The sequence below is a fragment of the Gopherus evgoodei genome, chromosome 17 (assembly GCF_007399415.2).
Source record: "Gopherus evgoodei ecotype Sinaloan lineage chromosome 17, rGopEvg1_v1.p, whole genome shotgun sequence".
Taxonomy (NCBI): Eukaryota; Metazoa; Chordata; order Testudines; family Testudinidae; genus Gopherus; species Gopherus evgoodei.
Window position 1 is genome coordinate 18,633,309 of NC_044338.1, and position 16,923 is coordinate 18,650,231.

The following is a 16,923-nucleotide window of genomic DNA, read 5'->3' on the forward strand; positions in this document are numbered from 1 at the left end:
CAAAGTGCCCCAGCTCTCAGTTGCAAACCTTGATACACTGTTCTAAATTTGACTTTCTTCAGAGGGTACAGGCTCTATTGTGTTGTAGTTTTAGTTTATGTGGGGAAAATGTATTTTAGGGATGGAATTGAAATTCTTCAACTCCAATCCACTTTCTGTATGTTCTAAGACATACTTGCAAAATTGTCATGAAAATTCAGTAGAGGAAATAAAAATCTGCTAGGTCTCCCTTGTTGTTGGTAGCTGTAATGATGGTATCGGTCTTTGCCAGTCTGTCATTGTGTTTGCATCACTTCTGTGGAGAGATGAAGGAACTGGGCTGTTTTTGAGGAATACATTTTCTCTGGCTATACCACTATTGTGAATTTTTGTTATAAAGCTTTTTAGACAAAATAGCTTGAACCTCTGTGTTCAACTTACATCCTTAGAACTGGATCATGTTCCTATCAAGGTCAATAAGAGTTTTGCCATTAACTTTAATGGGACCAAGATTGGTCCTTTATCTGAGCTGGTGACAGAGCAACTCTGACTTTCATTTCATAAATCTTTATATATGTTCTCATAGGTTTGTCCAGCTAAAGCTAATATTTTGGTTCTCAGTGATGATTTTTTGATACCTTGATTCTATCTAATTTATCATGTGTGCCATTTTGTCCCTATTTGTGACATTATTATTATGTAATTTACCTGTCTTTCCTTTGGTGCTGGTAAAGCTGAGATCTGAACTCTGTTCCACACAGAACTGTGTCAAAATAGTGTTTTGTAGACCTTAAATTTTGATTATAAAGCAACTGCTTCTAAAATAGCTAAGATTTTAATGGTTGCCTTCACAAAAAATGAATCAGTTTTACAAATGAAAGCAATGTTCTTTATCCAGATCTTGGGGGAATTCTTTAATGCTGTCTGGTTTAATGAAACAATTCAGCAGTACTTTCAATGTCTTTCAAAATTATTGCTTCCTTATCTTCATCTGATGTAATCATTAGAATCTATCCACTAGTATCAGGACTTTTCTAACTGTAGCTATCTTAACCCTGTCTTGGTCCTGGGGCCGATTTTGTTCAATATCTTCATTAATGATCTGGAGGATGGTGTGGATTGCACCCTCAGCAAGTTTGCAGATGACACTAAACTGGGAGGAGTGGTAGATACACTGGAGGGTAGGGATAGGATACAGAGGGACCTAGACAAATTAGAGGATTGGGCCAAAAGAAATCTGATGAGGTTCAACAAGGACAAGTGCGGAGTCCTGCACTTTAGATCAGAAGAATCCTGTGCTCTGCTGCAGACTAGGGACTGAATATATAGGCAGCAGTTCTGCAGAAAAGGACGTAGGGGTTACAATGGACGAGAAGCTGGATATGAGTCAGCGGTGTGCCTTTGTTGCCAAGAAGGCTAATGGCATTTTGGGCTGTATGAGTAAGAGCATTTCCAGCAGGTCGAGGGCTGTGATCATTCCCCTCTATTCGACATTGGTGAGGCCTCATCTGGAGTACTGTTTTGGGCCCAACACTACAAGGAGGATGTGGAAAAATTGGAAAGAGTCCAGCAGAGGGCAACACAAATGATTAAGGGGCTGGAACATATGACTTATGAGGAGAGGCTGAGGGAACTGGGATTATTTAGTCTGCAGAAGAGAAGAACGAGGGGGGATTTGATAGATACTTTCAGCTACCTGAAAGGTGGTTCCAAAGAGGATGGATCTAGATTGTTCTCAATGGTACCAGATGACAGAACAACGAGACTGGTCTCAAGTTGCAGTGGAGGTGGTTTAGGTTGGATATTAGGAAAAACTTTTTCACTAGGAGGGTGGGGAAGCACTGGAATGGGTTACCTAGGGAGGTGGTGGAATCTCCTTCCTTAGATGTTTTTAAGGTCAGGCTCGATAAAGCCCTGGCTGGGATGATTTAGTTGAGGATTGGTCCTGCTTTGAACAGCGGTCAGGACTAGATGACCTCCTGAGGTCCCTTCCAACCCTTATATTCTATGATTCTGTGAACCCCTTGTCAGTTGGAGTCAGAACTTCCCCACTATCCAGCAAAAATGTAGTAGCCCTTGTTAGCCAAGAGGTCCTGTCTCCCTGGCACCAAATGACCTAGATTAAGTAACTGTTTGTGTGTGTGATCTTTGATTTTCAGTGATAATGCAAGCTAAAAGATTGTTAGTTATTATTTAACTGTTAATCCCCTATCATCCCCCGTGCAAGTCTAACAAAAGAGAGCTGTTTTAATTAGTTATTTAATAATAATTTAATTATTTTAAAAATATTTTCGGAAAAGATACAATCTAGTGTGCACTCTGAGACTTGGGGTTTGTATGTTCTTTTGTATAATAAATGCAAGTTGATTTCTTGATCAGATGACACTTCCTAAGCTACTTTGTAGAAATGTTTTTCACACCCACCTTCTGATTGGAGTATTTTTAGACTTTGGGGGATGTTAGAACACACTTTATTTTGCCAGAATTAACCAGGTTGATATTTAGAGCAAGAGATTAGTTCCTTCAGATTGTTTCACAGTTTGAACCTTTTCTTATTCTTTGATGTGTGCATTTTACAGGGTTGTTTGAGACAATTACCACACTAATACATTTTACAATAATGATTGGCTGGGGAGATGCCAAATACCTAAATGGTCTGATTACATACAGATTGTATTGTCAGATGTGTTTATTTGTATTGTTTACTAAAAGTATAAAGTGTAAAATTTCCTTGGCAGCAATATCTATATTAATTATGAGGTTTCCCCCTGGGAACAATGGGTATATGTCAGTGGTGGCCAACCCTTCTGCCCCCTGCCTACACTCTCCACCTACCAGACTGGTAGGGGGAGCTTGGGACCTCTGCCTTGCAGTGGGGTGGTAGGGTAGGAACTTCTGTCCAGCAGGGAGGAGGGTCTCAGGGCTTCAGCCCTGTGAGGTGCACATGCCAGGGTTTGGGGCTTCAGCAGGAGTGGGGCTGAAACACCGATCCCCGGTTCCTGGCAGGTATGCTTTGGCTCTCGAACTTCTGAAGATTGTCATATTCGGCTCAGAGGGCCAGTAAGTTTGGCCGCTCCTGATATTTACTTGATTGTAATGTTCAAAGTATTTTAGTTGTTTTAATGTTACTATCTTTCTGTGTTGCCATCCTGTTATAAGATTGATCTGAATGTTTGAGGCTCCAAGGGAGACATCTTCACATCGAAAACAAAAGCTGTAGATAATGTTCTGTTGCTTTGGGCAGTGATAACAATCACATATCTATTCTTAAAACTTCCTGAAATACAGCTGTATGAAACTGCACATCACATTAAGGCTGGCTTATAAGTGGAAGTCATGTTAGTTATTCTGTATTTGATAAGTATCCCTATAAAAGGCCTTTCTACTTAGCATATCCCTGCAGTAGTAACTAATGCAATAACCAGACTGGTATTAGTGTTACTATTTTTAATTCACTCCATCACATGGCTTTCTGTTGCAACACTTAAAGTCAGAGTAACTTGGCAGTTGTTCACATTTCGATTGTCACTGTATGTCACATAGTAACACAGAGTTTGTGGATCTGAGAGCTAGTATCAAAAGAAGGATGGATTGTAATGCACCCCAGGTTTTAAATCACTTGAAAGTATCACAAAGTGGATGTTGGCTGTAGAGATCAACAAAGTTGTTAGAAATGGCTGGCAGAGACGTGGCCAAAGTGGGCTGTTCTGATTCAGCAGCCCTCTCAGTAGACACACTGGCAGGGCTCTTTTAGAACACCTAGAAAGGTTGAAAGCTGAATCCCTTCTCTAGCCTCAGGGGCTGGCTGGATCCTTTACATCTCCCTGCTTCAGTGCTAGTGACCAGGTCTGATTTGTAAATGTTGAGCCAGATTCTCTGGTGCACTAAGGTCACTTTCCACAGTGTCAAGCTATAACTTGAACAGTTGGTTACCCCTATGAGTTGCTGTATCTGGCTTTACAGAAAGCTGAAGGAACTGAAGTGTCACTGGCATGATCTTGGACATCAGGATTATACAAATGTGCAACAGTTTTGTAAAGAGGTGGCATTCTGTACAGAGCTTGTTTAAAATGTGCAGGATATCCTTCAAGATTTTCCTGAGAGCAGCATGGGATATGTTAGAGGGGTTAAAAACTCACCCATAGTTATTGCTATAGAAGAACAAAATCCAGTATTCTTCTAGTCCTACTAATTCGAGTATCCTTCCTTTGATTAATGGCTATTGTTGGCTGCTTCAGAGGAAAGCTCCAAAATGTGCCATACTACACCACATATAGAAGTTTTGTGTTAATCCCAATAGCCCTTATTATTTTTTACATAACTAGAATAACTATAGAGGTTATTCATTTTCCTGTCTAACTTCTTAAAAAGGTGCTCACTTCATTAATATCCTTAGAGCTGTGAGTTCCACAAGTTAAAATTTGCTCTGCTTTCCTGGAATTCACTGTGATGATGATTTGTTAGAACATGTTGCTTGATGAGCAACTGGCATAATAGCGTCTCCTGCTACTTGGCTCTGGGTGTTTTTAATTGGATGGGATAATTTCTTTTTCATTAACACTTCCGTTGAATCCATTGTAGCAAAGTTGATCAAACTGTCCTAATTTTACAATGTGGAAACTAGAATAAAGAAGAGGAAATGGGCAGAATTATTTCAGGTACACAGAAATAGGTATGTAATGCATTATAAGAGAGAACATTTGAAGCAAATAGTCTAAGAAATACAGGTGAGGATGTGAGGATTGAAGAGTCTGATATCAAAAAGCAGGAAGATAGATTTGAAAAGGGGCAGCATGATGAACCAGATGGCCGTTTCCTGTTCCTACATTTTTATGTTTTTCAGAATATTTCCAAATCTCGCAAACAGAGATTACAGTAATTGACATGCCAGGAAGGACTGAAATGACCACCAGAAATACCTGGTAGGCGCTATGGGGAAATTGTGGATTAAAAGAAAGAAGGGGTAAATTCTAGCCATGTTGCAGTTTCAGAAGAAAAAGCTCTACAACTGGACGCAAATGCAAATATTTTACTAGATTGTCTGAATTATCCTTGTATCCTTTCAGGTCTTGGAGACTTTTGTTTAGTTTCTTTGATAGTAGACGTGAGAACCAATGATGAGGATGAATTCGTTACTGGGTTGGCAGTTCTTTCCTTCAGTCAGTTTTTCTACCTGATGTGTTTGCCATGTTCTAAAAAGTGACAAGGTAGATTTTTGTCTAATAAGACCCAGCTCTGCTATCTTTACCCTCTGAAGAAGTCTCACTGAAGTCAGCAGGGTTATCCAGATACTCAGGTGATTAGCTGTCTAATCTGTTGAAAGAACAAGAGTACTTGTGGCACTTTTTTTGTTTCTTTGGTGAAAGTAGTTTGACATTTAGCCCTGGTCTACACTACAAGTTTAGGTCAAATTTAGCAGCATTAGAGTGATTTAATCTTGCACCCGTCCACACAACAAAGCCATTTTTGTTGACTTAAAGGGCTCTTAAAATTGATTTCTGTACTCTTCCCTGATGAGGGGATTAGCGCTGAAATCGACATTGCTGGGTTGAATTTGGGGTAGCATGAACGCAATTCGATGGTATTGGCCTCTGGAGCTATCCCAGAATGCTCCATTGTGACCGCTCTAGACAGCACTTTGAATTCAGAAGCACTAGCCAGGTACACAAGAAAAGCCCTGTGAACTTTTGAATTTCATTTCCTGTTTGGCCTGCGTGGTGAACTCAGCAGCACAGGTGACCATGCAGTCCCCCCAGAATGTTTCTACGCTCCCCCTATCATCTTCATCCCTGAGGTTATCGCAGATTAGAAGGTGAAAAAAACGCGCTTGTGATGACATATTTTCCAAGCTCATGCAGTCCTCCCTCACTGAAAGGGCACAGCGTAATGCATGGAGGCATTCAGTGGCAGAGGCCAGGAAAGAATTGCTGTTTGCTTAACGGCAAAAGTATCATGCCGCGCTATCAATTCTGCCCAAGCAAGGTCGCTGTGTCACATTCACTCCACACTGTGTCAGCCTTGGGTGGGGGCATGACCACTTTGTGAGCAGGAAGGCCATAGATATAGCCCTGTAGTGTAGTGGTTATCATGTTCACCTAACACGTGAAACGTCCCCAGTTCAGAAACAGGTCATTGTTCCTTTTTCTGACTCCCCTCCTGCATTTTTAGTCTTAAAACAGACCACGCTGTGAAATTTTACTTTGAATTATATCAATTATGAGTTAAATAATATGGAAGCACTCTGTAAGTTATAGTCCCGGGTTCCTTACCCTTTCAGCTGCTCTGATAAATTAACATTTCTGTTAGGGGCGAGGGAAAATTTTCATGAAGCTTTTATAGGGACTAAATGCTATCTAGGACTCTGAAAGAATCTTAACGTGGCCCATAGAGTGCAATCCTTTGTTCTACATTTGTCATTCCACAAGTTAAACTGCTCCTTACTACTGTCCAGGCCTCATGAACCATGGGAGCAAGGGGCAGGCTGGGGTAGGTGCAACCGCGCAGTGCTGCCGGCTGGGCGAGCAGCCGGAGGTAGAAGCCTCCCAGCTCGCATGATATTCCAGGCAGGACTGAATCTCTATGAGACGAAACTTAAAGAAGAGAATGACTTGGAGTCACTCCCATTCGGTGCTCTAAGAGGAGGATAGCCATGTCTGTCCAGGCACCTCGATCGACCTCACCGAGATCTGCCAGCTGAGCGGGCATGAGCGGGACCCCGGCTGGCAGGAGCTGGCGGACGGAGCCCCAAACCCGCAGCGGGTTGAGCCACTCAGCCTGCTCCTGGTCTTGGGCTCCATCCGCCAGCCCCACTCAGCCCACTGCCTGCCTGGGGGTTCCGATCATCCAGGCACGCAGCGGGCTGAGCGGGTCCGGTGGACAGAACCCCAGAAAAAAGGCGCGAAACGATTGTCTGCCATTGCTTTCACGGAAATGGGGGGGGGGCGGCTGACGACATGTACCCAAAACCACTTGCGACAAAGTTTTTGCCCATCAGGCATTGGGAGCTTAACCCAGAATTCCAATGAGCAGCAGAGATTGCAGGAACTTTGGGATAGCTACCCACAGTGCACCGCTCTGTAAATCAATGCTAGCCACGGTAATGAGGACGCACTCCGCCGATTTAATGCGCTTAGTGTGGACATATGCAATAGATTGTATAAAATCGAATTCTAAAAAATCGACTTCTATAAAATCAACCTAATTTTGTACTGTAGACATACCTTTAGTGAGATTTTGGATTCTGTGCAGATGTTACCATCACAATTTTTCAGTGCATAAAAAGTTGGCACATGGTTATTTCCTTCCACCTTATACTTTATTGCTGTAAATATATTGGCTTTGCTTGTGTCATGCTTCAAAAATGCACTGCTGCTGTCAAAGTTGCAAGGGGAGGAGTGTATTTATTTTTACTTCAGATACTGATTATCATTTTGGATCAGTTAGCTGAACAAAAATTAAGCCAGTCAAATAAAGCAGAACCAACCTCAACTTGTCTGTGGGAGTTGTAAGCCCAAGAAATTCTCTTGCGTAGCTAGGCTGTGTCTGTACTAAGCAAGGAAATGATTTAAATTGTAACCTCTTTTGGGGCAGGGACTGTCTTTTTAGTTCTTTATTTGTACGGTGTCTACCAGTCATGTGGCATCTGCAAACAGCATAGTTGGCAACAATCATAACACTACAGTTTAGGATTCCTGGAGCATTTATCTTACAGTGCTGAGCACTGATGTTGAGCATAGGGGCTTTTGGGTAATGTCCACGTGTGACATTGCATTATGGGTTGTGTAAGGAAGATCGGTGCTTGTTGCTGCTTCTCCGCACTATTAAGATTGCAGTAGATTAGCCAGACCCAAGCAAAAGATCTGCTCAGCAAGTCTCAGTGGTGCAGTGTTGTTGGTTACTTTTCAGTGTATAATCGTATTAGTTATTGCAATAAGTAATGCTTGTAAAACCACTTGCTACAAGCTGTTTTGTTTGGACACAAGGTATTGAACAAGTGTTGCAAGCCTAAGGCATTCTGGTCAATAGCTTCTTGAACTCTTTTCTTATTGTAGACAAGACTATACAATAGCAGTACAGCATATTCCAAAATACTACTCTTGTTTTGTACTTTCATAGCTTTGTGAAAATGTTAACGTTTGTGAATGCAATACAGTTACAAACAGTGGTCACATTGTCAGTTGTACAATGCTTGGTATTCTGTAAACAAGGAAAAGAACATCAACAATCATTTGGTTTAATTTAATTTATCGTTTGTTTTCTGCTGTATGTAAATTAGGTATCAGTAGTAACCCCTGACTCATGCCCGCTTTGCTGTATCTAAGAAACAATTTAAAGACTATTTGGAAAGTTTACCCCCTCCCCTCCATCCAAATAATAATTTATTTATTTTTTAAAGCAACTGGAAGAAAAACTGAAAACACAGGCTGACTATGAAGAGGTTAAGAAAGAATTAAAGTAAGTGTTAAATGCTTACATAATTTCTTCACAAACCGTAGATTACAAATGCTTGTTACATAAAGCCACAAATCTGTGTTCTTGGAACAATAAAGAATAACTCAAAACCACAAAAAGCACAGAAGTAATGTTTTGGCTCAAATTGTGTCAAGAGCCCAGTACAATTGTTCATCTTCAAAAGATTGCTCATGTCGATTCCAGGTAGGTGTGTGCGTGCCACGTGCACAATCGCTGGAAGGTTTTCCCCCTAGCAGTACCCATCGGGTCAGCTGTGAAGCCCCTGGAATCATGCCTTCATTGCGCTGCCTCTTCAATTCTTTCTTGCCACCAATGATAGTCATTGGAGCAGCTCCTCTCTTGCTAACAGCAAGTGATCCCCTAGTGGACTGTTTTCTCGTTGTTACCTGTAAATAGTTTAAAAAAAAAAAGTGCATTAGTTCAAGTAGTTTAGTTAGATTTAGATAAGTTTCAGTTGGGGGTTCCCCCTCCCAACCACATTTCCCACCCTGGGGACTGGGGCGTGCCTCGGTCTCAGGGTTTCAAACCATGCAGGTCCTGTCTGAAGCCTATGCCAAAGGGAGATCCACATGACTCCTGTCTGAATGCTTGGGGGAAGCCCATCAAACGGAGAAGTGTAAGATCTGCAGAGGCTTTTGGCCAAAGACCAAAAAAGAGAGGGACTGTAGGCTGAAACTGTTTGTCATAGAGTCGGCCCTTTGTCCAAAGTCAGCACGGGCGGTGTCTGACTCCAGGCCCAGCACTTCGGTGCAGAGCTCACTGGCCTCTGTAAGAGAGGCCGCAGCACCACGAAAGGACTCAAGCTCCAGGGACCCTTGGCACCGCTGTTCCCCAGCACCAAAGACCTCCTCTGATGCGAGTGCCCGGCACTGCTCCCATTCACTGGTGCCGCACTAGAGAAAGAATAAAGACAGAGGTTGCTCTCCCACTAAGGTGGTAGAGCAAGGAGGCACCAGTGGGATGAATCTTGCACCAGGACACCCTGATCTTGCTCCAACTCCTCCGGCACCGTTGACTCTAGCCTCACAGGGAGGTCTGTCAAGTCCATGGGAGTGTCGGGAGGAGGACTTAGACCTTCCCTCTACATTGGACATCTTTGAGGTGAATAGGGACTTCATAGCTATGACAGCGCAATCACCAGCACTGGTGCCGCAAAGAGGCACCGTGCCGTCTAGGGGCAAGCTGAGAATAAAGAAGCATCGCTCGTCCTCACCACAGCAGCGCTCACTGGCAACATCTCACTCTGCAACACCTTGATCATCAAGGTCAGAATCCTTGTTGGATTGGAGGCAGAGTCGTATGCCTCTAGGCGAAGCCAGCACTGCTCTAAGTAAGAGGAAAGGCAGCCACTACCCATGATGTCCTGGCCTCCGCAATGGCAGGTGCTGGCTCAATGGCCCTTCTGAGCCCCATGGGCCTACCACCAACCCCCCCAAGGGCCTGGGCCTGGGTCTGGATCCTTGTCAGTAGCTTCGGAGGCATGGGTCCCATCATCATCAGCATCTGTAGCCTGGAAACCTGCGTGAGGGTAGCAGATGGGCACAGAGTCTGCTGTGTGACCAGAGCTGGTACTGAGATGGGTGCAGGCCTGGAAATCAGCACCACTCCCGGCACCGCACAGGGCGTTTTGGTGCAAGAGGATCCATGAACAAGAGGGCCAGGAAGACCCGGTGCATCTTCCTCATCCTCCCGGGATGAAGCAGTGGTGGGTACTACCACCACTGCCTGTCATGGACAACAGTGCACACTAAGAGTTGCTCAGGAGAGTGGCTCAAAATTTGAGCCCTCCAAAGGGTATGAGTATCTGTTTACTCATCCTCAGTCGGGTACTCTGGTGCTGGAGGCTGCCAACCAAAAGAAAAGGCGGGGACAACTGGGGACAACTCCTAAGTCAAAGGAGGCAAAGAAGCTGGATCTCTTCAGTAGGAAGCTGTATTCAACCAGGAGGTTCTAGCTTTGCTTTGCCAACCAGCAGGCAGTCGTCATCCGCCATAGCTTTAATTCCTGGAACATACTGTCCAAGTTTCAAGAACTGCTGCCAGCAGACTCCTGTTTGGAGTTTGCTGCTCTCCTGGAGGAAGGCAAGGTCATCACGAGGACCTCCTTACAGGCCTCCCTAGATTCGCCGGACTGAGCAACCCATACTGTGGCAACTGCGGTAGCCATGAGAAGGAGCTCATGGCTTCAAGTGTCAGGACTCCCGCATTAAGTCCAACAGAGTATTCAGGACTTGCCTTTTGACTGTTTAGGGCTCTTCTCAGAGCAAACAGACACTAGGCTCCACAGCCTGAAAGACTCGTGGGCAACTCTGAGTGGCAGCCCCCCAGAGGAAGCAATTCAAGCTGCAACCTTCTACTCAGCTCCTCCTAGGCAGGACTATAGCAGGAAGTGGGGCCAAGAGTAATAGACAGAGGTCCTCTTAGTCCTCCTCTAACCAGAGCCGAGGCTCAGCGAAGCAGCCCTCAGCTTCCAAGCCAAACTTTTGAATGTGCGCCCGGGGGCAACACACCAGTTCAGATCCCAGATCCTTCCCCTCCCTTTGTGAATTGTCTATCCCATTTCTAGCATGCCTGGAAACATTTCACCTCAGACCAGTGGGTCTGGAGCACAGTAGAATTGGGATATTCTCTCCAATTCTGTTCCCTCCTGCCTTTCCACTCACCTTTCCCATCCCTCTTCCAGGACCCTTCTCACGAGCAGCTTCTAATGCAGGAGGTGCAAACACTCCTATAACTCGAGGTGGTAGAGGAGGACCCTCTGGAGTTGCATAAGTCACTAAAACTAAACTAAGTCATTTTCAAAAGTGACCACTAATTTTGGGTGCCTCTGACTCTGGGTCCCCAACTTCTATAGCCTGATTTTTTATTTCCAGACTCTGGTTCTGCTAATGTGGCACCGAGAATCAGTGTACACATCTTAAAATATTGGCCTTAACCTTTCTGTGACTTGGATTCCCCTTCTATAAAATGATAGTGCTTATTCTGAACTACCTCACACAGCTCTTTCGAAGATTAAATATTTCTAATATGCTTTATACATAAAAAGTGCCCTATAACTTATGTATGGCTCTTTCATGCATCTTAAGAAATATTAAACAGTATGTCTTCCCCATGCTGTAGAACAGAAAGTTATTAAAATGAAGAACTGCCTTTTAGGCTGCAGTGCATTGGTCAGAAAAATAATTTGTGCATATTTTTTTTATATGCAAACTGGTGTATTTTATATACAGTATTATAACTGTTATGGTGATATCCCCTGTTTTGTAGTTTTCTCATTCCCTTCAAGCTTCACAGATAAATTTATATTGTTTCTGACAGCTTAAAATGTTATATCCTTATTAACCTTTAAATTTATGCTCTAAACTGGCCTGATGGGATTGTATATAGAATGAATTAGATGACGCTTGAGAAAATTTTCTTATCCAGTAACTAGTTGGAATAATTTTTCTGTATTCATTATCAGATTATATTACTGCAAGGAAAGTTGTTAAAGTTATCACTTACGGTGTTCCTGGAGAGTAGGAAATTGTAATGTTAATGCTCATTAGTGGAACTGTTATGAAAGGAAGAAATAGAAAATAACTAATTTTTCACCCTTTACACAGTATACTGAAGTCCATGGAATTTGCACCCTCTGAGGGCTCTGGTGCACAGGTACTGAATCTACTTTTGTTTTCTTAATCCATCAGTTCAGTTAGTGAATATTATTTTTATGTTATCTAGGGCAGGCACAAACAATTTCCTGTTGATCTGTAAGCTACAGGCTCTTAAGTGTCCATAAAATATTGTGGTACACAAATTGGTCATTGGCTTCTCAAGCCTCTACTATAAAAGCTGAACTGAACATTTTTTGCCTGTTAATTACATTTCCTTTAAGTGGTCAAGGTTAAAGAATGATATTGCTGGTGGTGCTTGAGTGAATAACTTGAATATTATAAAACCGAGTCTTTTTAAGATGCTGCATTGACACACAATTAAACTGAAACTTGGATATTTATGAAACTAATAATAGGCTGAAAACCTTGTTCAGCAATTTGTAAATATTGAAAAGCCTTGAATATACCATTCACAAAAGAAAACAAGCAACCCTTTGAACACTGAGGGCTTGTCTACATCAGAAAGTTGCAGCGCTGGTGAGGGAGTTACAGCGCTGCAACTTTGAAGGTGTACACATCTGCAGGGCACCACCAGCGCTGCAACTCCCTGTTTGCAGCGCTGGCCGTACTCCCGTTTTGTCTCGGGTGTAGAGGATCCAGCGCTGGTGATCCAGCGCTGGTAATCCAATGTAGACAGTTACCAGCGCTTTTCTTGACCTCCGTGGAAGGAGGAAGCCTCTGGTAATCAAGCTGGTTTCCTTTCCCGGTTTGCTCTCTCGGTCCCGGAGCCACCCAGCAAACCGCAGGGAAGGAGACCTGCTTGCTCGGGGTTCCGGGACCGAGAGAGCAAACCGGGAAAGGAGACCAGCTTCGCCGCGGTTTGCTCTCTCGGTCCCGGAGCCAGCCAGCAAACCGCAGGGAAGGAGACCTGCTTGCTCGGGGTTCCGGGACCGAGAGAGCAAACCGGGAACGCCGCGGTTTGCTCTCTCGGTCCCGGAGCCAGCCAGCAAACCGCAGGGAAGGAGACCTGCTTGCTCGGGGTTCCGGGACCGAGAGAGCAAACCGGGAAAGGAAACCAGCTTCGCCGCGGTTTGCTCTCTCGGTCCCGGAACCCCGAGCAAGCAGGTCTCCTTCCCTGCGGTTTGCTGGCTGGCTCCGGGACCGAGAGAGCAAACCGCGGCGTTCCCGGTTTGCTCTCTCGGTCCCGGAACCCCGAGCAAGCAGGTCTCCTTCCCTGCGGTTTGCTGGCTGGCTCCGGGACCGAGAGAGCAAACCGCGGCGTTCCCGGTTTGCTCTCTCGGTCCCGGAACCCCGAGCAAGCAGGTCTCCTTCCCTGCGGTTTGCTGGCTGGCTCCGGGACCGAGAGAGCAAACCGCGGCGTTCCCGGTTTGCTCTCTCGGTCCCGGAACCCCGAGCAAGCAGGTCTCCTTCCCTGCGGTTTGCTGGCTGGCTCCGGGACCGAGAGAGCAAACCGCGGGGAAGCTGGTTTCCTTTCCCGGTTTGCTCTCTCGTCCCGGAACCCCTCTTGAAGCCGCCCAACAGCGCTGCAGTGTGGCCACATCTAACACCACTTGCAGCGCTGGTTGCTGTAAGTGTGGCCACTCTGCAGCGCTGGCCCTATACAGCTGTACTAATACAGCTGTAACAACCAGCGCTGCAAAATTTTAGATGTAGACATGGCCTGAGAAAGGAGTTGAAACTTCTAATATCTGGTACATTAATCTCCCTTAAGATCAAAGGTTATGAATTGGATTCCTGCTTCTGAAATCCAAACTGAATATCAATATACTAGGCGTAAAAAGGATTACTTTTTAATGTGCTTTTTCATGATCAAGGGTTAGATATTTAGTGGAAGGTAAATGGCCAATTTCTGTGACTGATTTAATTTATGATTATATGGTCTGTTTGCACTGAAACACACAGCATTTCCAGGAAGTCTATAAGGCCAAAGTAGTGGAGTGGAAGAAGAAATATAATCTTAACTAATACTTCAGTCAAATTAAAACAGCTTTTTAATTGTTCATTGGAAACTATACCAGCACAATTTAAAAACAAAGAAAAAAGTAAGTAGGATTAACAAAATGATTAACAGGACATTTAAAAAAAAAAAAAGTAACACTGAGTTGTTGTAAGTGATTTACATTGAAAATTAAGCAGCATAGCTGTTGAGTAGTGTGTTTAGAAATCTGAACATTAACATAATATATGCATGATGAATTCTACTGCCTTAGTCATCACAAAGGCAAGTGCTTTCTTCCTTCTTCTGAATTCTTTCACAATAGCTGAATGACCTCCTTAATTTGTTTTAACACCTTCATGGCTAACCTGGAAGCAAACCTCATGTTTTGACTGTGTTTAGGATGCATCCAAACCACTGGAGGTGTTGCTGCTGGAGAAAAATCGCTCGTTGCAGTCTGAGAACGCCACACTGCGTATCACTAATAGTGACCTGAGCGGTAGGTTGATGTGATTTTCTGCTGTGATATTTTGTTTACTATCTGGGGAGGGGGAAAGGAGAGTGAATGTGAGATGAGAGTCCAACCTAGAGTGTGACAGAAAGATTAATGGACAACAAGGACCTTGAATAATGTTTGATTTTGCTATTGTATAGGCCTGCTAATAGAATAAGACTTGGAGACCTGAGAGCTGCTCTGAAGGTTAGAAAAGGGAGGCATTGCAGGATGTACCAAATGGTAGCATTCAAGGCTGGTTTCAGTTTTGGTAACAAATTCAGCAGTGGTACGAAAAGCTCAGTCCCCTCCCCCCCAACACACACACAAATGTGAAGCCAAATGTTTGCATGTAGAATACAATTATCTTCCTATCTAATATACTTAGATATTTTCATGAGCAAGTCAGTTTAAAAAATAAATACTGAAATAGCTGTGTCTTCATTAGCTTTCCTGATGTGGGTATTTTACATTTTCTGTGCAAATTTTTTAAAAGGTGGCATCATGGAATTTCCAGATACTTTAATGCTTATGGCTTTTGCTGCTGGTAAAGAGTTAAAGTTTGTCATTGGCACTGGGGTTTCCTGTGTTCTGAAATGTATATGACTTTAACTGCGCAATCTTGTTGCATCCACTTAAATGTGATTTCTTTAATTAAATTGATTTGTTCCAAAATGTAAATGTTTGCTGCATTAGGTTCAGCCAAATCCATTGAGTAATGTCTTGAATAAGAGACACTACAGAAACTTGCTGTTTGTAACTGACTTTATTTTAATTGTATAACTGCACTTCATGTGATTGTTTTAGTTTTAGAGTTTGTAAGGGGGATTCTCCAGGCTGCAACATACAAGAAAGGTGCAAACATGAAATGCATGTTGTTTGTTTTGGGGGCCTTGTTTGGCATATTAAAATTTAAATTAATAAAAAAACAAACCACCACCTTATTGGCCCTTGTAAAAACTGCACTTTTTCCCTTTTGTGGGGCAAACTTTGCATTTTATCTTGGTTTTTCCCTTTTTAATCCCCCATAATGCATTATGTTTGACCTTCCTTGTAGGGTCAGCCAGGAGAAAAGGGAAAGACCAGCCTGAGAGTCAGCGTCCTGCAACCTTGCCGGCCTCCCCTTCTTCTCAGTTGCTCCGCAACACAGGGGAGCAGGCTTCCAATACTAATGGTACACACCAGTTCTCACCAACGGGTTTAAGTCGAGACTTTTTCAGCTCATCCTTGGCAAGCCCCAGCTTACCCCTGGCCTCCACAGGAAAATTTGCACTAAACTCTCTCCTCCAGCGACAGCTAATGCAGTCCTTCTACTCCAAGGCAATGCAGGAAGCAGGAAGCACAAGCATGATTTTTTCAACAGGTCCTTACAGCACAAACTCAATATCTTCCCAAAGTCCATTACAACAAAGTCCGGATGTTAATGGTATGGCCCCATCTCCCAGCCAGTCAGAAAGTGCTGGGAGCATCTCTGAAGGCGAGGAGATAGACACAGCAGAAATTGCACGTCAGGTGAAAGAGCAATTGATCAAGCACAATATTGGACAGCGGATATTTGGACATTATGTCTTGGGACTGTCACAAGGGTCTGTGAGCGAGATACTAGCCCGGCCAAAGCCATGGAATAAACTGACTGTGAGAGGCAAGGAGCCATTTCACAAGATGAAGCAGTTCCTCTCAGATGAGCAGAACATCCTGGCCCTACGCAGCATCCAGGGTAGACAAAGAGGTAAGTTCTGTTTACTAACTGATTTAAACTTTGATCTCGTGGGCTATGAATATGCAAACCAGTGAAAATGTTTCTCCTGCTAGGCCATTTATGCAACAGAATTGTATTTCACCTTACTCTTTTACAGAGCTACGATGCAGGAACGTATGCTCTACAAAACATGACTTTCCTAAATCTAATTTTCTGACTATATTGTTTTCCAGCAGTTATATAGTATAGTATGTTTGACATTGAGAAGCCAAGATTTTCCTTATACTCTGGACTGGATTGATTTTTTGTTGGAAAGAGTGAATATTGGTATATTAAAGCCTGTCTTAATTGAGAATAGCCCTATATCGGAATGAAACATTGAGTGAAAAGTAGCTCTCAAGAATGTCAGCCACCACATATACCTCCAAAATTATAGTAGAGATTGTTTGCAGAGAACGGGTGTTTATTGTGCCCCTAATAACTCTAGTGGCAATTTTTCCTGTGTGTCTTGAAAAAATTATGAGTGATGCATAAGGTCATTAGTTTAACAAAAAAATTAACCCACATTTTTAAGCAGCTTTGCTTATTTATATAGAAAATCTTCAGAAGTAAAATTCACTTTCACTTCCGTGTGATTAATTTTAAATAAATTCTGAAGCTTGCATTTAAGAAAATGAAAGGAAAGCTGTTAAAAACCTAGAAATAGTTGAAAGAACAGGCAGCAATTC

General features: G+C 43.3%; 1 protein-coding gene across 1 annotated transcript in view; it reads left to right on the forward strand.

The window, feature by feature from the left end:
- The window catches only part of CUX1 (cut like homeobox 1), a 356,919-nt gene that overhangs the window by 285,462 nt on the left and 54,534 nt on the right, over positions 1-16,923 (forward strand). Inside the window, 4 exon segments of the mRNA XM_030536988.1 lie at positions 8,375-8,433; positions 12,056-12,104; positions 14,406-14,502; positions 15,554-16,225. Coding sequence (XP_030392848.1) covers positions 8,375-8,433; positions 12,056-12,104; positions 14,406-14,502; positions 15,554-16,225 — 877 coding nt within the window.